Source organism: Pithys albifrons, chromosome 18, assembly GCF_047495875.1.
Source record: "Pithys albifrons albifrons isolate INPA30051 chromosome 18, PitAlb_v1, whole genome shotgun sequence".
Classification (NCBI taxonomy): domain Eukaryota; kingdom Metazoa; phylum Chordata; class Aves; order Passeriformes; family Thamnophilidae; genus Pithys; species Pithys albifrons.
Genome location: NC_092475.1, coordinates 499445 through 523547, shown reverse-complemented (window position 1 = coordinate 523547; position 24103 = coordinate 499445). Strand labels below are relative to the sequence as shown.

Genomic DNA, 24103 nt, shown 5'->3' with positions numbered 1-24103 from the left:
GAACAATGTCAAACATACAAATTCATTGCTGTTCAGTAATTCCCCTTGAAGAGTATCATTTCATGCATATTAGAATTTGAATACAGTAGTAATACACCAGTTTAGTAAGCAAACCAAACTATAACATTAACTTGTAAGTTCCAGCTGTCTTTTTCATTTGCAGTATTTAAATTTGAGAACTAGAGTATACACAAACTATAAATAAAAAGTCTCTCACCTCTATCTGCATTTTTAAATGGGTTTTAAAATTCGAAAGCAGAGTGAGAAAGATGGCAAGAGAGAGCTCAAACACATCAGGAACAGAAGAGACCCCATTTTTCGATAATGCTACACAAAGGTACTGCTTGATTGCATTGATGAACATTTCATGTGTCCTGAAGATGGGCCCTGCATTCTGCAGCACCGAGAGGAGCAGCTGCAGAGACACGACCTTGGAGCGCAGCTCGTGGGACCTGCAAAGGATTAAACGTGGTGCTGAGCACATACTTGTATTCAACGTGAGCACTGCAGCACCTCTTCCATAAGTCACTGCATGTGGGGGGCAACAGGGGTGGGACTCTGCCTGCAGCTGACTCTTGAACATCTACCACCTTAATCTGGAAATTTTTCGGGAATATTAACATCCTGGACCAGCATACTTGAACATACTACACAGCAGCTTCCTAACCGAGTGCCAGGGCTCCCTGGGAGGAGAGTGTAACAAACACAGCCTCTTTACTTGGGATCTGGGGGTCCATCCCCGAGGGGCTTCATGGACAGCTTGCACAACGACCGGAACACGAGGAACGCATCCTTCTGTAGAACATGGGAAAATCTGGCAGCAGCTTGATGTCCAGATCCATCTGTTTCCTTGAGGGAAAGAGACACGACAGATCCTCAGTGAGACAGAGCAATCAGGAGATTCCACAGCTCCCCTGAGAATCAGCTACACATTGAAGAAAATTATGCATTTGCCAAAGTTTAAACTAAACCTAAACAGGATTACAAGGGATCTGGATCTTTCCACACATGTTGACTGACTCTTCACCTCTGCCCCACTTGACTAAAATACAACTAACATAATAAATTTTAGGACAGATGTTTTCAATTTATAATTAAATTGCAGTTGTTGCTTCCTTTTTGAACCTGAGCAGGACAGATGCAATAAATAGAGTTTGTGTCCCTTTCCTAACCCAAATTCCATTCTATTGGTTGGCACAATGAAAACACTTCCCCTTTCCTGAATGTACATTGGCACACAGTGAAGTTATTTACCAGATTATCTGTGGAGGAAACAGACTGCCCATCATCTGAAATCCCGTTTGTTTGCATGGTTTCATTGCTAGAGCCAGAAAGAACAGTCTCTGCAGCCTCCAGTGCAGGCACAGCCTTGAGTGGCTCTGGTACCTGCTTTTCCTCAGCCACTAAAGGGGAAAAAGGAATACTGATTAAAATCACCCACTGACAACTTTGTATCCCATGACTTTGTGCAGCTCTACCACCAAGTGGGACAGAAGTAGCACTGGTAAACCAGAGAAGTTCCTCAGCTATCAGCCAAAGAATATCATGATACAATAAAAACCTTTTCTTGCTACCTTAGTAGGTGTTCTTGTCAAGATATTTAGTAACAAAAATAACTTTTATCATATGGCAGTAAAAGACTTGCAACACATATGCAACTATTTTACTTTAGAAGACTTTGCTACCTTTCACAGCTGACTCCACCACATCTTCCAAGATGCCTTTAACCATTTCCTTTCCTCCATCAGTTGTTTCTTCTAATGAAACACACAGAAATAATTTTGAATTTAGAACTTGCATTTAGGAAGGAGATTAAAAGGCAAAACAGGATAGAGGCAGAAGGGTTAACTTATTTTCTTCAGTAGTTCTTAGTCATACAAAAATACCCATCAATGTTATTTACATTATTTAAATCAAAGCACTGATATTTTTAATGCAATGATTTTGTTGTTTGCATGTTACAAACCTTTAGTTTTGGAATATCCCACATTCCTAATTTGGATGCAGCAGATGTTTATGATATGGTCTTTGAAATATGCATCATTTTAACCACATTGATTGAAGTCTGAGGACTTCAATTACCTCAGAGTGATTCTGTCACTTCCCACCATGCCTATTCTCCTCCTTTCCTTTTCTTTATCAACCTAACCAAGTCTAGTTCCATTAATATTCTATACAGATAAAGCACACACAGTTTTACTGGAATTCTAGGGAAAGGAGGAGCCCTTCCTCAGTGTCTATAGTGTAGACACAAGCCAAGGATGGCAGCACATTCCAAATGGCTCCTGAGCAGAGCCACGTACAGCTTGAGCCAGTGACCCCCGGCCCTTCTGCCCAGGGCAGCCAAAGAGCCTTTTCCAGCAGGGACTCTGCAGCTGGGAGCAATGGGCAGGGGCTGTGGGGGCTCCCCTGGCACGGGCAGGGGCTGTGGGGGCTCACCTGGCACGGGCAGGGGCTGTGGGGGCTCACCTGGCACGGGCGGGGGCCGTGGGGGCTCCCTGGCACGGGCGGGGGCCGTGGGGGCTCACCTGGCACGGGCAGCACGCGGGGCTCCCCTGGCACGGGCGGGGGCCGTGGGGGCTCCCCTGGCACAGGTAGGGGCTGTGGGGGCTCACCTGGCACGGGCAGGGGCTGTGGGGGCTCACCTGGCATAGGTAGGGGCTGTGGGGGCTCACCTGGCACGGGCAGGGGCTGTGGGGGCTCACCTGGCACAGGTAGGGGCTGTGGGGGCTCACCTGGCACGGGCAGCACGCGGGGCTCCCCTGGCCCGGGCGGGGGCCGTGGGGGCTCACCTGGCATGGGCGGGGGCCGTGGGGGCTCCCCTGGCACGGGCAGGGGCCGTGGAGGCTCCCCTGGCACGGGCAGGGGCCGTGGGGGCTCCCCTGGCACGGGCGGGGGCCGTGGGGGCTCACCTGGCACAGGCAGGGGCTGTGGGGGCTCCCCTGGCACAGGTAGGGGCCGTGGGGGCTCCCCTGGCCCGGGCAGGGGCTGTGGGGGCTCACCTGGCACGGGCAGCACGCGGGGCTCCCCGTTGGCCACGGCGGCGCTGCCAGGGGCTCTGGGCCGGCCCTGGCCTGGCACTGCCGGGCACGGCACCTTCTGCTGAACCGCCCGCTCTGCCTCCCGGCACTCCTGCACCTGCAACAACAACAGCAGCAGGTTCAGCTGGGGGAAGACACACCTACCATGAGCAGAGAATTCATGTGGCAGCAAGAAACAGTGAAACTACAGTCCCTTGGGCAGTCGGATTCAAAAGGTGCACTTCAATCATTTTAAAAGCAGCCCATCCTTTGTTTATCCACAGAAATCACAGTGTGAAACCTCAGCAGCAGCAGCAGTGAGCACCACCTTTTATTTTCCATCGGGCAATATGCTTGCAGGATTTGACAGGTTTTTTAACATTACAAAGCAAAAGATATCCAACTACAGTGACAGACCTGTTAAAAATAACAAAAAAGCTTTCTGCCATTTGTCAAACATTTGAGATGAGCAGAAGTAACAGTGACTTACAGCTTGGTTTTCCATCCGTGTGAAAATGACATTTAACATCTGTGTCAGGGTAGCTTTGGCAGTTGTCTGGTTAATAAGATTTTTACTGGCCAGATAGATGTTGTAGCAGGTTCTAACAGTCTGAAGAATTGTTCCTTCATGAATTTCTATATATGGAGATGTTACTGCTGTGAGGAGAGCCTGGAAAAGTCCGTAAGACAATAAACATGAAATCTAAGCCAACAGGCAGCAATGCTCTTCATGCAAGTCTCCCAGAATAATCAGTGGGTTGGTCACAAAACACAGGTGTCTGTTTTTTAAACCATTATAAGGAACTTCCAGTTCTCTGCAATGATGTTGTAAATCAAAGAAAGTTTAACAGAACCTCCATATATCTCTGTTCTCTCCTGAGCTGTTGTTAAAGGGTTCTATTGCAACTGATTTTGCCCTGAGGGAGACATTCCACCTCCAAGTGAAAGCCATTATATTCCACAGCTTCATTTCTGAGCAAGGGCCACTTGGCCTACACTGACATTGCATTAGATCACTAGAAGGGTCACCAACTTCCAACCCCAGCTCCAGGAGCCCAGGTGGAATGCAGAAGCAGCACACACCATGGCACCACTCTGCCCTGTCGGGAACAAACACTGCAGTGTCTGGACAAGTGGCCCTGGGAGCAGGCAGGGTGGAGCAGCATTCCATGGCACTGCATCCATGGCCTGCCACTGGGGCTGAGAGCAATTCCCTGGCCCAAGGGAGGTGGGCACTGCGAGCCTCTGAGAGGAGCACCAAGCTGTCTGCAAGATGGCTCATCTCAGGAAGAAAGACAAACACTTACAAAACATTCCCTTACATTCTGCCTCTCCAGCAGGAAATCCATTTCCCACAGCACCCTGTCCTGTGACAGCCTCCCTGAATGCAGCAACACCTGGGACAGTGTAAGAAACAAAGAACTGGTCAATTAGAATACCTTAATTATCTGCAGCTGTACTCCCTCGTCTGTCTGAGGGCCCTGGAAGCAGCTGCAGATGGTTTCCACGATGCGGTCGATGAGCCGCTTCCCGGGAGCGCCGCTGTCCGGAGCATTGCCCGTGATGTGTCCATATGCAATGAGTTTCTAGGTACAAAGAATGCAGCTTAGGTCACCACGTGCTGTCAGGAAATCACAGTGCAGCACAGCATAACAAGGGGTGTTTAGGTAGCACAGCTCACTTCATCAGTTTTAACACCTGACACCATTTACAGTCTGGCCACCAAATACTCGGACTGCTCACACATCTGGATGAAACAGACTTTGGTTAGTGACACACAAGGTTTTTCCACACAGACCATTTCTTCACACCATAATTAGACAAAAAAATTTTAACAGAGTCTGGGCTCCCATCAAACGAGCACAAGAAACACCACAGTGATCCTCCTTTCAGAGCACCACAGGTGGAGCATCTTTGCCGGATGGCGCGAGGCTCCCCGAGCCCCAGCAAAGGCTGGCCCTGCCCTGGGTGTGCCCAGCAGCACCCACAGGGCCGGGCACTCCTCAGGCAGGAACACGTTCCCCCAGCTCCCCCTGCCCAGGCTGAAGCACAGCACTCACCTGCAAGCAGTCCAGGGAAGTGCTGACGATGCGGGGGGACTTGGACTGGCAGGCCAGCTCGAACGGGAGGAAATACTTGTCTGCTTCAATGAAATTCGCCTTCGGGGGGGCAGCACTGCCCTCTCTGGGGCAGAGAAGAAGCACTGTTAGGTTTTCTAAACACGGATATCACAGCCAACTACATGTTCTCCTTTTCCAAACTGAAAGCTGAAAAATACACAGCAGCACACAAATACACTGCAAATTTCTTGCATGTGCTTTCTTAAAGGAAGTTCAGTTTTCTTTTAAAAATCAAACCCCCACTTTATTTATATTCTACCTGATTTTATTCATATCTTCTTCAACCTAACTCTCCCCTCACTACATTCCACATGTCCCATTATCTGAAATACTGGGGAACTCCTGCACAACTGATAAATCTACCATTTAATTCAGAATTAATTAAACAGGGGCCATAAGAGGAATATTAGGCAAACAGACACACTTGGGGACCAATTTGTTAATTTTTAATCATAGCACAGTGCTGTAAAACTGGTTTAAAATTTGTATTTACGTCCTATTTAAATCAGTGTTCTTGATCTAGATAATAAAGAGCACATGCTACCAAACAGAGGGTACCTCCTGCTCCTACCAGGCTGTATTGAGCCCAGTGAAAGGAACTGAAAACTAGCACCTTTTACAAGTTTTGCAACTTTTCCCACAGTGAAATTCAGAGGCAGTTATGGCTGGAGTAGCCACAGGCATTGTGTAAGTGGAACACAGGGGCCAGATGCTCTTGGCAGAAAGGGGGTGACTGGGTATTCACAACTCAGTGTTGTAATGTATGCACACTCAGACAATTCCACTATACAGATATTCCACTTGCTCTTTCCACACACAGTTTGCAGCAATTAATAATTTACCTTTGCTTTTCCAGCTCACTTTTTATTTCATCTGGAAGAAAGAAAAAAATTCAAACCTTAGTTATCAATAACACAGGAATAAAGCAAAGCTGTTTCAAACTACCAGTCTTGCACTTCAGTATTTGCTGTTCCTTTCCTGTAACACCTCAGCTTCAGAGATGACAGGAAGTGGCAGCACCTGTTATCAGGTGTATCTCTCAATTTTTACATTACAAAAGCTAATTGTCTCAAACATTCTTAACAAACAGTATCTTTAGAACACTCAGGCACAGTATGCAACTTGTGTTCAAGTGCAGGTCACATCACAGAGGGCTCAGGGCTGCAGAAGCCTTTGAGCCACTGCACAAAGCTCGACATGCCTGTTCCCTGCCTGTCCTGAGCCCCACAACACCAACCAGCTGAACAAGATCCCAAGAGGTAACAAATTTTGTAACAATACTATCCCCAACTTAACTGAGCTTTTCTTTCTTTCAAAGAAACCACTTTCCCCACGTACTGCTGGTCAGCAGAGTAAAAAAGGTCTTGAAACTTGGCACAGATTTTAGCCCTAAGGAGACACAATCATGTTTCATGGATCTTCACTGATACTTGTCCTCGACCTTGCATTGGAAAAATATGCAACAATAACATCCCATATCAGAGAAACTACAATTTTACTCTCAGAAATACCCCCCAAACAAAAAAAAAAATCTAACCAAGGCCTGATCAAGTTGCCCACAATTTTATTATAATAAAGCCTTTTTTAAAGCCATATGAAAACATCTGCACCACAACAGTATTTAATTGATTATGTTGGCAGAAAGGAGTAAAAGAGGAAGCTACAGGCACGCCCCTGCTACTGATTGCATCAAAATAGTTGGGGAACCCCCACATCTGAAGTGCTCCTTTGGTGGGCTGCCCACGACAAGGGAGCGAAACAGAAATGGTTGCCCAACTGAGGTCAGTTGCCATGAACAGCTTTTGCCAAGCCCTGCCAGGCCCCACCACCCTCCAGAACCCAACGGCCAGTGGCACCCTCCTCTCCAGCCACAGGAGCCGGGGCACAGCTCGGCTCCTTCCACCGCTACAGAGCACAGCCTGACCTGCAGGGAACATCTGCTCACCCAGCACAACACGGGCCCCTCACTCGGTGCCTGGGTGCTGGAGGGAGCTCCCTGCCCCTCTCACGGCATCTCCTCCAGTCACAAACACCTTCAGCCCCTGTGCTGCCCACCCGGTGCAAGTCCTGCAGCGTTCCTACCAGCAACAGAACTGGAAGGAGAAGACAACGGCCTTGCAGCAACTTCTTCCAGAGCTTCTGGCCATGGAGGCAGGAGGAAGCTCCCACTGAGTCACTGCCTTTCTCCAGCAGAGGGATGGGTTCAGTTCCCTGGCACTGAGAACTCCCCAACAGGCACAGGAGGTGCCTCCTGTGCAGGCACAGTCAGGTGTGGGTGGGTGGCACAGCCGGGTGTGGGCGGGTGGCACAGCCGGGTGGCACAGCCAGCTCCTGTGCAGCACACAGGACACAGGACACAGCCTTGCACAGCCTGGCCACAGCAGGGCCAACACAAACACAGGGGCAGCACCAAAGCCTGGCTCGCCCAGAGCCGACTGCACTGCCCAACCCCAGCCAGGATCCAGCCCCGACACCCACAGCCACTGACCTGACCCACACACAGCCCCACAGAACAGCTGCCCAACATCCACAGCCACTGACCTGACCCACACACAGCCAGCCCCACAGAACAGCTGCCCAACACCCACAGCCACTGACCTGACCCACACACAGCCCCACAGAACAGCTGCCCAACACTCACAGCCACTGACCTGACCCACACACAGCCCCACAGAACAGCTGCCCAACACTCACAGCCCCACAGAACAGCTGCCCAACACACACAGCCCCACAGAACAGCTGCCCAACACCCACAGCCACTGACCTGACCCACACAGCCCCACAGAACAGCTGCCCAACACTCACAGCCACTGACCTGACCCACACACAGCCCCACAGAACAGCTGCCCAACACTCACAGCCCCACAGAACAGCTGCCCAACACTCACAGCCCCACAGAACAGCTGCCCAACACCCACAGCCACTGACCTGACCCACACACAGCCCCACAGAACAGCTGCCCAACACCCACAGCCACTGACCTGACCCACACACAGCCCCACAGAACAGCTGCCCAACACCCACAGCCACTGACCTGACCCACACACAGCCCCACAGAACAGCTGCCCAACACCCACAGCCCCACAGAACAGCTGCCACCAGGGAACCAAACTCTTCTCTTGGCCCAGCCTTCTCCAAACACACTGGCCAAGAGGCTAATCTCAGAAACAACTTAGTTTGTGCATGTCATTCATACCCAGAGACTTCTGAACACACAGCCTGATTCCTAAGGGAGGGGATGGTTGAGAAGATGATGTTTTTAGAAATCACATTAATAAGCTAACTAACTAAATTCCATTCTGTACAAAGCTTGGAGATATGTTCATGGAGCTGCCCAGGCAATCAAAGAAGGCCACAGAACCAGGCTGGCTGCACAGTATGTCACTAAAAACAGCCCTAGTAAGGCCAGAGTAGTCGCTCCTGAGAGAGACCCAGGTACAACCAGCATTAGCCCCAGGTGAGCTGCTGGGACACAGACTGTCCCTGTTCCACTGCACAGTTTTCAGTAGGTCTACTAAGAATCCTGTGTACCCACAGCTCCATGTAAATGCTTATTAACCAGCTATTTTTATACAATACAATGGCTGCCTGTTGAAAACAAGTTGTCTTAAACACACAGTTTTCTAAAGCAGAGCAGAACAGCTCCTCTGTTTAAAACCTTCCATTTCTCCCAGTCTCTCCTGGGACTTGCAGGCACTGCTAGAACAGGAGACAACCGTTACCCCTCCCGGTGAAGCAAGAGACTGAATGAAGGGATCTGTTCAAACTCTGCTTGCTCAACATTAACACGGTGTATTTCAAAGGAGTGGGTGGAAAGAGAGAAAAAAACCCACCAAACTCAAAAAACCATCACTGGGAACTGGTTTTGTTGCTTTCCTTCCACACTTCTTGTGTGTATGTCCTACTTAAGCCTATGTTACTTCTGATTTGTACAAGGTCACAAGGGTATTTTGCAGTCCAAAACTGCACAGTGTTAGTCCAGTGAAAGGACTGAATCACTGGGAAAAAACAGTAAGAACAGTTTAAATTCAGAACTATTAAAACAGATTAAAATTAGAATGAAAGAATACCTGTATTTCCTACACAAGAAAGACATCAATATTCAGCAGTGATTTATTTAAGTTCTCAGGAGTTGAACACATTCAAACCAATACAGAACTCAAGTAAGAAAACAAGGGCATCATTCCCACCGTTAGAAATCTATTCCTCTCTTACCACACAACAAACTGAAAGCACAGGTGAGTAACAGAAACACTCGTGCAGTTACAGCACAGCAGAAACCCTGAAGTGTTTGCAGGTCGATTTACATTATGCAGCTGTACAATACACCATTTCTCTGTGTTTGGAAACCCAGAGTTCATCCTGGACTTGCCCAGCACTGGGAGCAGAGCCCACCTACCCGTGCCCCGTGCCTGTGTCTCCTGGTTTATGGCTGGCACTCTGCCCCAGGGCTCCAGTAACAACTCCACTGCAGAAATAAGGAGACTGCACAGCAAGAGGAACTTAGTAAGAGGTAAAAATGGATTATTGGAAGCATGACTTGGAGAGAAGAGCAGCAGATGACAGCTGACACAACGGCCACTTTGGTACAGCAACTCCACATTGCTCTCAAACTGAATTGGTTTTACTCAGCGTTGACTGAACTTTTTATTATTATTGACAACACTGAAGCTTTTCATCCACAACAGCTTGTGTGGGTTACAAAGTCTGGCCTGAATTCTTCACACTACAAGTGATGTTCTTCCCACATCCCCTCACACATTTACTACCTCACAGGGCTTGATAATTAAGGTGACGCTTTTGAAACTAAAGTCACAGTTAATATCAAGTATAAGTTAAATTAAAATTAAGTATATGGAAGTAAAACTGATTTTTCACTTGAATAAAAAAACGCTTTAACTAAATAGAATAACATTTGGGGGAAAAAATCACACATAAATAAAAGAAAGCACATTCCTGTTGGCAGCCTAAAATGATGAAATAATATTCACCCAATATAACAGAGATCCTTCCACACAGCAATCAAAGCCCTGCTAGGGCAGGACAGTTGGTCAACACCAGGTTATCACGTTGTGCTGACCTCTGCCTTAGCCCAGGACACCATGTGGACTTTTTTCCCAAACAAGGCTGGATAAAAAATGTCCACCATTACCAGCACGAGCTCCCCCCAACCACCCTGTACCTTAGAACACACAGGCATGGAACAGTCACAATCCAACAGGCAGCTGTTGCACAACACTCCTCCCCAGATCGTCCTCCCTGGCATGTTGGCAAACATGGACCTTCACTGGGCACCTCACAAGGAAGTTCCCTTTCTCAACCTCTAAATACACTCACAGAGCAGCAAAACAGGTTCTCCCTCCTGTAAACGGGTTCCATGCATTTGGGGCAGTTGGGGAAGAAATCAGGAAAAGGAATTGATTAGGAAAAGTAGCCTCCAGCTGCTGGAGTACCCGTGCTGTTCTCTTGCTCACAAGGTCAGCTTTAACCAACAACACCTCCCCTCTCCCTGGTTACCCTGCTCTGGCTGCACTGGCACTGCAGCTCCTGCAGAGCCCCTGGCAGGAAGGAGACAAAATGAGTGCTCTGGAGCTCACCCTGCCAGCGCCTGGGACAGAGGGCCCCAGCCTGTCTGTTCTGCTGATCTGGCCCCACTAAATGCACCCAGTTTAAAGGAAAATACGGACAGAGAGCACCCAAAACTGTAAGAGAGGTGCCACTTCTACCAGCTACGGGAGGTCACAGATAACCCATGGGCAGAGGGGGCTGCTCTGCCCAGCGAGCTCTCTGGCACACACCACGTTGGCAGAGCTGGCAACACACAGACCTCACACCAGCCTGAACCCACAGACAACCTCGGGACAGCACACCAGCCTCAGAGAAGGGATTTGAGCTCTGCAGACACCACAGACAGAGCCAGTGCTGGGCACACACGGGGCCTGTGCTGGGCACACACACAGACTGTGCTGGGCACACACACAGACTGTGCTGGGCACACACACGGGGCCTGTGCTGGGCACACACACGGGGCCTGTGCTGGGCACACACACACACGGGGCCTGTGCTGGGCACACACACACACGGGGCCTGTGCTGGGCACACACACACACACAGACTGTGCTGGGCACACACACACACAGACTGTGCTGGGCACACACACACACACAGACTGTGCTGGGCACACACACACACACAGACTGTGCTGGGCACACACACACACACAGACTGTGCTGGGCACACACACACACACAGACTGTGCTGGGCACACACACAGACTGTGCTGGGCACACACACGGGGCCTGTGCTGGGCACACACACACACAGACTGTGCTGGGCACACACACACACAGACTGTGCTGGGCACACACACACACAGACTGTGCTGGGCACACACACACACGGGGCCTGTGCTGGGCACACACACGGGGCCTGTGCTGGGCACACACACACACACACAGACTGTGCTGGGCACACACACACACACGGGGCCTGTGCTGGGCACACACACACACACAGACTGTGCTGGGCACACACGGGGCCTGTGCTGGGCACACACACACACACAGACTGTGCTGGGCACACACACACACACGGGGCCTGTGCTGGGCACACACACAGACTGTGCTGGGCACACACACACACACACACACAGACTGTGCTGGGCACACACACACACACACACACAGACTGTGCTGGGCACACACACACACACAGACTGTGCTGGGCACACACACAGACTGTGCTGGGCACACACACAGCCTGTGCTGGGCACACACACACACACGGGGGCTGTGCTGGGCACACACACACACACAGACTGTGCTGGGCACACACACACAGACACACACTGTGCTGGGCACACACACACAGACACACACTGTGCTGGGCACACACACACACACACAGCCTGTGCTGGGCACACACAGAGCCTGTGCTGGGCACACACACACACACACTGTGCTGGGCACACACACACACAGACTGTGCTGGGCACACACACACACACAGACTGTGCTGGGCACACACACACACACACAGACTGTGCTGGGCACACACACACACACACACTGTGCTGGGCACACACACAGACTGTGCTGGGCACACACACAGACTGTGCTGGGCACACACACACACACAGACTGTGCTGGGCACACACACACACAGACTGTGCTGGGCACACACACACACACAGACTGTGCTGGGCACACACACACACACACAGACTGTGCTGGGCACACACACACACACACACTGTGCTGGGCACACACACAGACTGTGCTGGGCACACACACAGACTGTGCTGGGCACACAGTGCCAGCCGGCCCAGCCCCAGCTGCTCAGAGGACCTGCGGGCCCCGCAGCTCTGGGCGCCACAAGCCGAGGGCCTCACACAATCTGTGTCTCGGTCTGAAAGTCTGAAATTAATTCTCTAAACCGGAAGTGGCAAGCCCAAATGCCTCCTGTTTCCTAGCGGGGCCGGCGCTTCATAAAACAGGTATTTGGGGATTTTCCCCGTGTATTTGCCAACCCTCGCTTGGACAGAGAACTTTCCCCCGCTCCAAGGTCGCTCCGCGGCGGGGCCGGGCCCTGTGCCCTGTGCCCTGTGCGGGCCGGGCCGGGCCGGGACTCACCCAGCGCCACCTGGCAGGCTCTCCGCAGCTGCCCGTGCGGCGGCCGCTTCGCCTCCTTCTCCGCCAGGATCTTCTCCAGGGCCCGCGACACGAACATGCTCTTGGTGCGGGCGTCCTGCTCGCGGGCGGGGGGCTGCATGGCGGGGCCGGAGCGGGGCAGGGCCGGGAGCGGGGCAGGCCCGGAGCGGGCCCGACCCGGCGCTCAAGGCCCGCGGCACCTCCCGGAAGGGACGCGCCCCCTCAGCGGCCGCGCCGCCGCCACGGCGCCGCCATGTTGGCACCGTCACGTGACTCGGGCAACCCGGCGGGGGCGGGCCTGAGTGAGGAGGCGGGGCCTGAATGAGGGGCGGGGCCTGGGGCGGGGCCTGGGGCGGGGCGGGGCCTGGGGCGGGGCGGGGCCTGGGGCGGGGCGGGGCCTGGGGCGGGGCGGGGCGGGGCCTGGGGCGGGGCGGGGCGGGGCCTGGGGCGGGGCGGGGGCGGGGCCTGGGGCGGGGCGGGGCCTGGGGCGGGGCGGGGCCTGGGGCGGGGCGGGGCCTGGGGCGGGGCGGGGGCGGCGGGGCGGGGCCTAGGGCGGGGTGGGGGCGGGGCCTGGGGCGGGGGCGGGGCGGGGGCGGCGGGGCGGGGCCTAGGGCGGGGCGGGGCCGGGGCCGGGGCCTGGGGCGGGGCCTGGGGCGGGGGCGGGTCCGCGGCGCTCCAGCCCATTCTGTACCTGCACATTCTTGTATTTTTAAATGCTTATTTTTCAAATGTGCTCCCAACCAGCAGTGTGGCTGCAAACCCCGTCCCCACTGTACACGTCTGCCCATCTGATGCTCCTTTCAGTGGCAGAGCTGTATTTCCAGGGTAATTCTCCTGTTACCAGTGAAATCACAGTGATGCAGAACAGACATAACTAAAAGACAAATAAGGCCCCGAATCTGCTTTTGAGGGTTGCTGACTTAGTTATTGACACAAAAGAAGGCTGTAATTACTGTCAGCAGCATTGCAGAACTAATTAGGCAGCAGAGCTCTTCATGTATTGTCAGCCAAATTATCAGTTCTGATTTTAGGATTTTTATTGTGGGACAGGATTAGTTTTTTATGGGAGAAGCAAAATGGATACAGGCTAATTTTTATAAAATGGATTGAAGAGTTTTGTGGAGATTTTAAAAAATTGTCTATCAAGCAAAACCCCTTCCTTTATATCCTGGAGCAGTATCTCAGTTTGTGGGTCCAGAACCACACCGAGGCTCTGGTTTGGACTCCAAAGGGCCAAGAGTCACCACCAGGCTTCAGTTCCAATGAGCTCTGACTGTCAGTGCCAGATGAGGAACAGGGAGCTGGGGGATGGCGAGCTCTGCCAGGGACAGTTTGGTTAGACGGGCTCAAGGAGCAGAAGAACATAAGTGGTTGGTGACTTACATGCTTTTTCCTGTTGTGGATGGCACCACCATCACCAGTATTTGGAGCCAGAAAAGGACCTGGCAGCCTTTTTCATCAGGCAGTTTTTTCTGCAGTGCTAAATCCAAGCATTTTGAAGCAGGAGTACAGCTTCCCAAACTATAAAATTGCCTTGAAAGGCACGAGATTTCACAGAATTTTAAAATGATATGTTCTCTGTTGGATTCATGTTTTCAAGATTTCCTCTCCAGTCTCAAAAGCAATGCATCCACTTGACAATGAAAGAACTACTCATAAATCATTCCTCAATCTCCAGTGGCACATCCTCAATAACAGGATATGTGAAGGTGAGCCCAGAGATTGCTTGTTTCTAACCAGAGTGCCACTCAAAATAGCTCTGACTGGGGAGGCTGAGCTCAAAGGATTTCATGCAGAGATCTCACAAAGAACTGATCATATATGCACTTTCCTCCACTAGTCCAAGTCTTCTACCTTGATGAGAAAATGGGAAACTTATTTTTTACAAATGACATGGGGAGATATGACAATGTTCTAATTCCTGTGGTTAACCTTTTTGAAACTTCAGAATGAGCGAGACAGGGAAGCTCTTCCTCACAAATAACCATTCATGAACCTCCCCAAAGGAAGAAACAATACACAGTCCTCAAACTGAGCAGCTGCTCACCAAGCAGTGGGACTGCCCTGAGAGTGTGGCAGCTACACACGGCTGTGGTAGGTCTGTTTTAATCTAAAGAGAAGCACAAAGTGCCCCAATGAGGCCATGAATGTGGGCTGTCAAAGCAAGGACAGCCCTCAGCGTGCTGGCAGGGAAGGGACTGAAAACTCTGCCCTTTCCATGGGTAGGGCTGCTTGGGGGTTTGCCACGGTGTTGGTGCAGCCCCTTCGCCCTCCTGGTGAGCTTCTGCCTGCTCAATATATCATTAACAACAGTTTCAGTCTGCATTCCATTGAAACAGGGCCTCGCCGAGGGTTCCTTTTCCCTGAGCATCAAATGCCCCCGGGCTTTCCAGAGCCTGGCACAGTGTGCCAGTCTGCAGAGACTGTTCTAAGGTCCAGTCAGGCCCACGTGGCAAACAGGGCTCTCCTCACACCAACGTCACAGTTTGCAAGAAACTGCAGGGAAAGAATAACATTCTCACAACTGTTTTCAGAGGTTTTAATTCTTTTCCTCCAAATATTTTAAGATTACAGCAGCTGATTTTCTGAGGGAAGAGTGTGAGCTCTTTAGCCAATTCACAGACAGCACAGCCCAGCTCAGCCCCACTGCTGAGCACAGCCCGGGCTGCAGAGTGTGTGGCAACCGGGAGGGGCCGAGCCGGGGCGGGAGCGGGGTGGGCGAGCCCCCGGGGGGACACACGGGGTGTGCTCGGGGCAGGGGCGGCCCCGGGGGACACACGGGGGTGCACTCGGGGCAGGGGCAGCCCCGGGGGGACACACGGGGTGTGCTCGGGGCAGGGGCGGCCCCGGGGGACACACGGGGTGTGCTCGGGGCAGGGGCGGCCCCCGGGGGGACACACGGGGTGCGCTCGGGGCAGGGGCGGCCCCGGGGGGACACACGGGGTGCGCTCGGGGCAGGGGCGGCCCCGGGGGGACACACGGGGTGCGCTCGGGGCAGGGGCGGCCCCCGGGGGACACACGGGGTGTGGTCGGGGCAGGGGCAGCCTCGGGGACACGCGGGGCGCGCTCGGGGCAGGGGCGGCCCCCGGGGGGACACACGGGGTGTGCTCGGGGCAGGGGCAGCCTCGGGGACACGCACGGTGCCCGCCCTGGAGGCGCCGCCGGAGCGGGGGTCGCAGCCCCCCGAGCGGCCCCGGCGGGCGGGGCAGGGCGGCAGCGCCGCTGCGGGCTCAGGAGCTCCCGTGCTCAGCAGTTCTGGTGCTCCCGGCCGGGCCGCAGCTCTGGGTGTTCCCGACGCGGCGCCGGGTTTTGTGCAGCCCGTCGGGCGCACCCGTCGGTGCCGGGTCGTGTGTGAGCGCTCAGTAATAAACCCTCTCGTTCCAAAGAGGTGCAACTGCTCGGGGAGCGCCGGCAACAAACCCGATCCCACCCCGGCACGGCCCCGACCCCACCCCGGCAGTCGCGTGGCAGTCGCGGGCCGAGCGCGGGGCGGGGCCCGGGGCAAACACAAGTGTCTGCACGTGTGTGTTTGTCAGTGGATTCGGTGCCAATCACAAGAATTACTATTAAAGTGCTGTAAAGAGCTCGCTGTAGCAGACAGTGTGAGACATAAATCAAGGGCAAACAGCCTGACAGGTGCACAGAGTTCACAGTTTGTCTAAGCTACTTCCTTGGCCAGGAACTTCCCTGGATTTGTGCCCAGGGAGCAGGTGCTCTGCGCTGACTGACAGGACGAATCTCTCAGCACTTCCCACTGCTGCAATTGCTACATGTTTGGCATCAGGAAGACCTCACTCTAAAAAAAAGATACAGAATGGACAGGAAAATCCTTGGAAAACCAGCACTGGCCTGTATAGTAGTTTAGTTCCTAGCCCAGCATTAGTAGAATTTCCTTCTAGATCTTCTTTTCTCTTTTTCTGCCCATTTTTAATAATTCCCATAGGGACTGATCCTCTTTATTCTGCCCGACTTCCAGCTGCTTTCCCTGCTGTTCTGTAATGTACTTACTAGTGGATTTCCCAGGGGCATCCCATTTTGATTCACTGTCTCAGCTCTCTAATTTTTTCCAGTTCTACACTGAATGTCCTAAAATCAATAAATCCAGACGATAAAGAGTTCTCTCATTACTAACAGTATAATTGAGGTAACTGAGGGATTGCTGAAACAAATTGAGTGAGTACTTATGCAAGTATTTGGGTGGTGTTAGCAAGACATTTCATCATTATGTTTCTATCCAATTCTCTCCCCCTCATTCCTGTTACTTTCTTCCAATCCCAGTCTCAGACCTCCCATGTTTCTGACCACCTTCCTGCCAGCAGCCTCACACTGAGCTCACACTGCTGTGCTGCCCAGGAAGCTCTGTAGTCTGAGAGAGGGCACTGAGGATACACCCAAACAGCACCAGGCACTGTCAGGGGCTGGAGAGAAAACTCTTGGCAGGGGAGGCAGCGGAGCTGTCTGTGCCCCTGCTGTGCCAAGGTGAGCCAGAGCAGCTCTGGGCACTGCACCTTCCTGCCCTGTGCCCACCCTGCTGTGCCAAGGTGAGCCAGAGCAGCTCTGGGCACTGCACCTTCCTGCCCTGTGCCCACCCTGCTGTGCCAAGGTGAGCCAGAGCAGCTCTGGGCACTGCACCTTCCTGCCCTGTGCCCACCCTGCTGTGCCAAGGCAAGGGGGAGCAGCCTGGGCACTGCACCTTCCTGCCCTGTGCCCACCCTGCTGTGCCAAGGCAAGGGGGAGCAGCTCTGGGCACTGCACCTTCCTGCCCTGTGCCCACCCTGCTGTGCCAAGGCAAGGGGGAGCAGCCTGGGCACTGCACCTTCCTGCCCTGTGCCCACCCTGCTGTGCCAAGGCAAGGGGGAGCAGCCTGGGCACTGCACCTTCCTGCCCTGTGCCCACCCTGCTGTGCCAAGGTGAGCCAGAGCAGCTCTGGGCACTGCACCTTCCTGCCCTGTGCCCACCCTGCTGTGCCAAGGTGAGCCAGAGCAGCTCTGGGCACTGCACCTTCCTGCCCTGTGCCCACCCTGCTGTGCCAAGGCAAGGGGGAGCAGTCTGGGCACTGCACCTTCCTGCCCTGTGCCCACCCTGCTGTGCCAAGGTGAGCCAGAGCAGCTCTGGGCACTGCACCTTCCTGCCCTGTGCCCACCCTGCTGTGCCAAGGTGAGCCAGAGCAGCTCTGGGCACTGCACCTTCCTGCCCTGTGCCCACCCTGCTGTGCCAAGGTGAGCCAGAGCAGCTCTGGGCACTGCACCTTCCTGCCCTGTGCCCACCCTGCTGTGCCAAGGCAAGGGGGAGCAGTCTGGGCACTGCACCTTCCTGCCCTGTGCCCACCCTGCTGTGCCAAGGTGAGCCAGAGCAGCTCTGGGCACTGCACCTTCCTGCCCTGTGCCCACCCTGCTGTGCCAAGGTGAGCCAGAGCAGCTCTGGGCACTGCACCTTCCTGCCCTGTGCCCACCCTGCTGTGCCAAGGTGAGCCAGAGCAGCTCTGGGCACTGCACCTTCCTGCCCTGTGCCCACCCTGCTGTGCCAAGGTGAGCCAGAGCAGCTCTGGGCACTGCACCTTCCTGCCCTGTGCCCACCCTGCTGTGCCAAGGTGAGCCAGAGCAGCTCTGGGCACTGCACCTTCCTGCCCTGTGCCCACCCTGCTGTGCCAAGGTGAGCCAGAGCAGCTCTGGGCACTGCACCTTCCTGCCCTGTGCCCACCCTGCTGTGCCAAGGCAAGGGGGAGCAGTCTGGGCACTGCACCTTCCTGCCCTGTGCCCACCCTGCTGTGCCAAGGTGAGCCAGAGCAGCTCTGGGCACTGCACCTTCCTGCCCTGTGCCCACCCTGCACTTGGGGCTAATATTTCACGGAGTCATTTGCAAGGGGGAACAGCCATATTTGGAATCTGTGAGAGTTACACAATTGGAAGTCAATACAAAATAAACTCTCCTCATGAAGCCAACAGGACACATCAGATTGGCAGTTCTCTCTCTCGCAAGAGAAACTGGACATTCTTACAAAAAAAAGGACGAAACAAAAGGACTATACCCAAAATCTGCAGTTTCCATATTTTTCACATTTCTGAGGATCAGCAGCTTGTCCAAAAAAAGCAGACACTTCTCCCACAGAATAATGTTGTTAAAATCCTACATTAGAATCAAATCCAAAGTAGAGATGTTTTCATTCACTGCCCCGGCAGGAGGAGCCCCTCCCTGAGCTCAGCCATGACCAGCTCACAGGACAGAGCCTCGAGCCAAGTGTGCTGGGCTGGGGGAGTGACAGACCCTTGGGGGCTGAGCTGCAGCCTCGCGCCTTGTCACGACAAACAATATCGAACAGCAGGAGGAGCTGGTAGGAACGTTCAGGCAACCCGAGATGCAACAGAACCTGAAGCTCAGAGCCTAAACCAGAGTGTTCACAATGCAAAGGGGACTGTCACCGTGCCCTGGTCACTGAGGAGCTCCTTGACAGCAGCACACACTCCTGCTGCAGAGCAGCCCTAACCCCAGGCATTTAAGGAAGCTTGACATACTCAGGCTTGAAAATTTGAGACTATTTTCATTTTATGGTCTTTAGAACCATATCTAGGCCAGAAAAGCCTGCAAGTACCTAGAGAAACATTAGGGAAAAACCTTTCTTAAAATCAACAAAAAGGACTATTTATTTTTAAAAGATAGCAGCCAGAGTCAGGGAGCAGATGGAAAACATATTTTTGCCAACCCTGCTTAACCTGCAGAGTGAGAAGAGTAACTGTGGAAGGACTCAAATGCAGCTGAGTAGCTCCCACTCGGAGGTGCTGGGGAGGGGGAAGCCCCAGGGCTGGATAATCCCTCCCAGGCTTTCCTGTTGGTGATAACGAGCCCTCTCTTGCCACACAAGCAAAGGGTAGTTTGATGTGTCAGAATGCCACGGCACTGGCTGCCCCACCTCGTGGCTGTGCCCAGAGCTGCCTGCCCTGCACAGCACTGCTTGGCACCGAGGTAACAGGGTCACTGGGCAGACCGGGTGGGCAGAAACCTTTCATTCACAAAGCCAAAGGAAACAGAATACCAAACTATTGAAGATCTGAAGACAAGATGCAAAACTTCCAATATTCCCCCCAAACAACAAATTCTGTAAGAATGTGAATTTGTCACAAAAAATAATTAAGGAATTGGAAATTGGTAAACAGTCTCCTATGGGAAAGAAATCACTTGGAATAACCCCAGTTTAATTCACTATTTCATTGAAATATTCCAATTAGCAAAAGAAAAACACAATTTACAAAATGAAAAAAAAACAAAAGAACAAACATCCTACTTCAAGCATATTGAAGTTTGATGCATCTCCTTATCTCTCAACGAATGTACCTGAGCCTGCTATCAAGACAATGTTTCCCTGTTGTTGGCTTAAGAGGGTTAAGAGCAGGTCATACAACATTACATATCAGGAATAATAGAAATGCTTTCTGCACATGACTTAAAACCAAAACAGTTTAAAAATACCTGGAATTGAGAAGGACCTTTTGATTAATTAAACCAAAAATCTTCTCTCAGTTCAAGAGTCCAATGAGAACCTTTAATTACATAATCAAAAATTATGTCAGGAAAGAGCATAATGAAAATCTAATTATGCACTTTTTAGTACGTGACTGGTTTTAAGTAGGTGGGTATGATTGAGGAAGAGCAAAAGAGGGGAAATATGATCAAAGCTGTGATCCAGACAGTGGAAAGAAAGGAGGTATCAGAGGAGTGAGTAATGACAAACGCAGCCTCCTCCCAGAGTGTCATCTGAAATTGGATGTTTTGACTTGAGACAGAATGCATGAAATAACACAGGCCTGTTCCTCAATTATCTGCATTTAGGATTTGACACAAAGCTCAGTAAAGCCTGTGAAAGGACAATAAGCTGCATTTCCAGTTAATTAGCAAGTTCAATACCAAGAATATGTTCCAAAAGTTTTGTCCATCTCTCCTGGCCTCATGGTGGCCACAACTGGCCATTCTCGCTGTGCTGTCCCTCTGCAGAGTGAGACTGCAGTGGGACCTCTCACAAAACTCTGTGTGCAGGTCCCACGACACAGTTTGGAGTATCTCCCTCTCTCTTCTCAAATGCTGAATCCTTTTTGTCACGAAGTTGTGTGAACCTGCAGTTTTCCCTGGCACACACATGAGAGTTGTGGGGAGGCCAAGGCAAAGCACCAGCCCTGGCACTGCTGGCTCTGTCACCTCCAGCTGGCCTGAACCAGCACGGGTAAAGCCTGAGCTGTTGACTGGACCCTGTGACATCGTGGGGGCCCCTCTGGGTGGGCTCTGTCAGGCCAAGCCAAGAGCTGTGACTCCCCAACTCCTTTTCAGCACATGATGACAGTGCTCTTGGGCTGCCCCTTCAGCTGGATCTGCTTCCCTGGTTTCACATGGACAGGACACTTCCCTTCCTGTGCCACACACCGTGTGGCCAATTAACTGCTTTCAGATTTCAGCTGCATGTATGTACTGTATTATGCACTAATGGCAGAGAACTCCACCCAACCCTGCCTAGCAATGCTCTTTCCTTGTTCTCCATGATCACTCTAAGCCTCTATTTGTTCCAAGTCACCCTGCAGTCAAGTTACCTGAACACTTTTATCTTAAACCTATTTTTAGGCTGATGCTAAAAAGGGAAATGCAAATGCTCCGCTGGCAGTCTGGGTTCCTGCAGAGTGAGAAGTTAAGAAATTATTTCTGCAAAGCTCACTGCAAACCACCTTCATGTATCTTGGGTGAGGATAAATCATTGGCACAATGATTAGAATTAGCTAGAATAAGGCAGCAGTGGCTCTGGTGGGATCAGTGAGCTGCAATGAATTGTTATACAGGGCAGGTGGAGGGCGATTCATGTCCACTGCATACAGAGCAGCCTGGTTTTAATTATGCAGATGGAATCCCTGTCAGCTACAATATTGTGACTGAAGTTTCTGGAATTACTCTGCATATCTGCAGATGCAGGGGGGATTTAACTCAGCTGCTGCCATTCAATAAGCAGGTGCTGCAGTCAGGGTTTGTTCTCTGCTCAGTGGCAGCGTTTTAGACCCTCTGTGGGAGCAGCACAGAGAGCAGCACAGGCCCCTGGCACCCAAACATCTCTAATGGCACAAACCCACTACTGCTGCCTCTCAAAGGATACAGCAGAGCTGCTCTAGGTACAGAGAAGAGCAATAAAGATGGTGAGCCATGTCAAATGGCTTCACATGGGGAGAGTCTAAGAGGCATTTTAACTTGTGTGGAGAGCACTGAGAGGAAGAGAACCAAAGGTCTCCAAAGACTTCAAATGGTGAGCAAACCAGAGACAGTGACTAAGCTCTAGTTTTGCAATAATAAAGGTAAGGGGCAACCAAGGAAATTATCATATCTGAAGCAAAAATAATAACAGTGGTTAAAGGAGAAGAAAAAAGTGGGGAAAAGGCAGGTGTGTGGTCTATCAGGTCTTTGTTGCAGAGCCTAAAAGGTATAGCAGTAAAAAGCAACAAACTCTACAATCCCTCTGGATTTCTAAATCTTATTGAATAGCAAAGAGAGTCCCAATCACATCTCACACAACTTTCTGGGGGCTTTTCTAGAGCCTTCTGCAGGCCAAGAGAGAACTGTCTTTCCTCCTGCAGGAGTGAATACAGACAGGATGCAGCCAAACACGGAATGGATTGTTTTCTCGGTGTTGTGGTACCATGTGCAGGCCTTGCCACCTTGGTGCTACTGTGGCAGACAATGGAAAAATGTAACAGCTGCTAAGAACTTGCAAGCCCCTGTAAATTAATTACATCTTTACCAAAGTCCTTGAATTCATGGTAATTGATATGTCAGCCTCCTGATAATTGACTCCCACTGTTTTACAAAGTAGCAGCATTTTTTGTTTGCTTTTGAAGTGCTCACTTGAAAAAAAAACATTCTGGCAGTAAAATTTCCTTCAAAACTGAAGAAAACTAATTCCTTCTTAAAAATTTGAACAAATGAAAAAGAAGGTAAAAGAAAGCAAGCTAGAAGGGATGTATTTTCAGCTGGAGTTTCAGTCAGGTAACACAAAGTAGTCCTTTAATAATAAAAGAGCTTGCTGGCTAATTGCAGGGTTTTCTTCTTTAAAATGAAAAGCCATCCTAGCAACTAATAAAATGTCCATTCTAAAGTAAGGATTATGTGTGTGTCTGAGATAATTTGGACTTTACCAAAGTGAATTTTCCTACAGCTAAAAGAAAACGGTTTCTAAAAAAGTGTGAAAAATCTCCCTTTAATTTTAATGCAAACGTTTTTCCTTAACATCCTTGCACAGAACAATTCCAGTGCTCCCCTAAAATCCTGACACAGAACAATTCCAGTGCTCCCTTAAAATCCTGACACAGAACAATTCCAGTGCTCCCCTAAAATCCTGACACAGAACAATTCCAGTGCTCCCCTAAAATCCTGACACAGAACAATTCCAGTGCTCCCCTAAAATCCTGACACAGAACAATTCCAGTGCTCCCCTAAAATCCTCGCACAGAACAATTCCAGTGCTCCCCTAAAATCCTGACACAGAACAATTCCAGTGCTCCCCTAAAATCCTCGCACAGAACAATTCCAGTGCTCCCCTAAAGCTCGGGAATGGGTTCGGAGCGCTGTGTTAGCAGCAAAAAGGCCCTCCGGCCCCCCAAAGGCCCTCCCGCCCCCCAAAGGCTCTGCCCCCCCACAAAGGCCCTCCCGCCCCCCAAAGGCTCTGCCGCCCCCCAAAGGCCCTCCTGCCCCCCAAAGGCCCTCCCGCCCCCCAAAGGCTCTGCCGCCCCCCAAAGGCACTCCCGCCCCCCAAAGGCCCTCCCGCCCCCCAAAGGCTCTGCCGCCCCCCAAAGGCACTCCCGCCCCCCAAAGGCACTCCCGCCCCGCAAAGGCTCTGCCGCCCCACAAAGGCTTTCCTGCCCCCCAAAGGCTCTGCCCCCCCCAAAGGCTCTGCCGCCCCCCAAAGGCTCTGCCCCCCCCAAAGGCCCTCCCGCCCCCCAAAGGCTCTGCCCCCCCCAAAGGCCCTCCTGCCCCCCAAAGGCTCTGCCCCCCCCCAAAGGCTCTGCCGCCCCCCAAAGGCTCTGCCCCCCCCCAAAGGCTCTGCTGCCCCCCAAAGGCCCTCCTGCCCCCCAAAGGCTCTGCCCCCCCCCAAAGGCTCTGCCGCCCCCCAAAGGCTCTGCCGCCCCCCAAAGGCTCTGCCCCCCCCCAAAGGCCCTCCCGCCCCCCAAAGGCTCTGCTGCCCCCCAAAGGCCCTCCCGCCCCCCAAAGGCTCTGCCGCCCCCCAAAGGCCCTCCCCCCCCCCAAAGGCCCTCCCGCCCCCCAAAGGCTCTGCCGCCCCCCAAAGGCCCTCCCG

General features: G+C 52.3%; 1 protein-coding gene across 5 annotated transcripts in view; it reads right to left on the bottom strand.

Moving 5' to 3' along the window:
- The window catches only part of ARFGEF2 (ARF guanine nucleotide exchange factor 2), a 32306-nt gene extending 19245 nt beyond the window's left edge, over window positions 1-13061 (bottom strand). Inside the window, exons 1-10 of one of the 5 annotated variants that reach the window (XM_071572523.1) lie at window positions 12772-13061; window positions 5983-6013; window positions 5081-5204; window positions 4460-4606; window positions 3511-3690; window positions 3003-3138; window positions 1686-1757; window positions 1255-1403; window positions 719-849; window positions 218-452 (exon numbers count right to left, since the gene is read on the bottom strand). In XM_071572523.1, coding sequence (XP_071428624.1) covers window positions 218-452; window positions 719-849; window positions 1255-1403; window positions 1686-1757; window positions 3003-3138; window positions 3511-3690; window positions 4460-4606; window positions 5081-5204; window positions 5983-6013; window positions 12772-12910 — 1344 coding nt within the window. In that variant the 5' untranslated portion in view covers window positions 12911-13061. Of the gene's footprint in view, window positions 1-217; window positions 453-718; window positions 850-1254; window positions 1404-1685; window positions 1760-2411; window positions 2416-2528; window positions 2549-3002; window positions 3139-3510; window positions 3691-4342; window positions 4360-4459; window positions 4607-5080; window positions 5205-5982; window positions 6014-7222; window positions 7272-12771 lie in introns of those variants that run through there. The other 4 variants (XM_071572524.1, XM_071572528.1, XM_071572525.1 and 1 more) reach the window with 4 other exon arrangements.
- Window positions 13062-24103: the final 11042 nt, after the last annotated feature.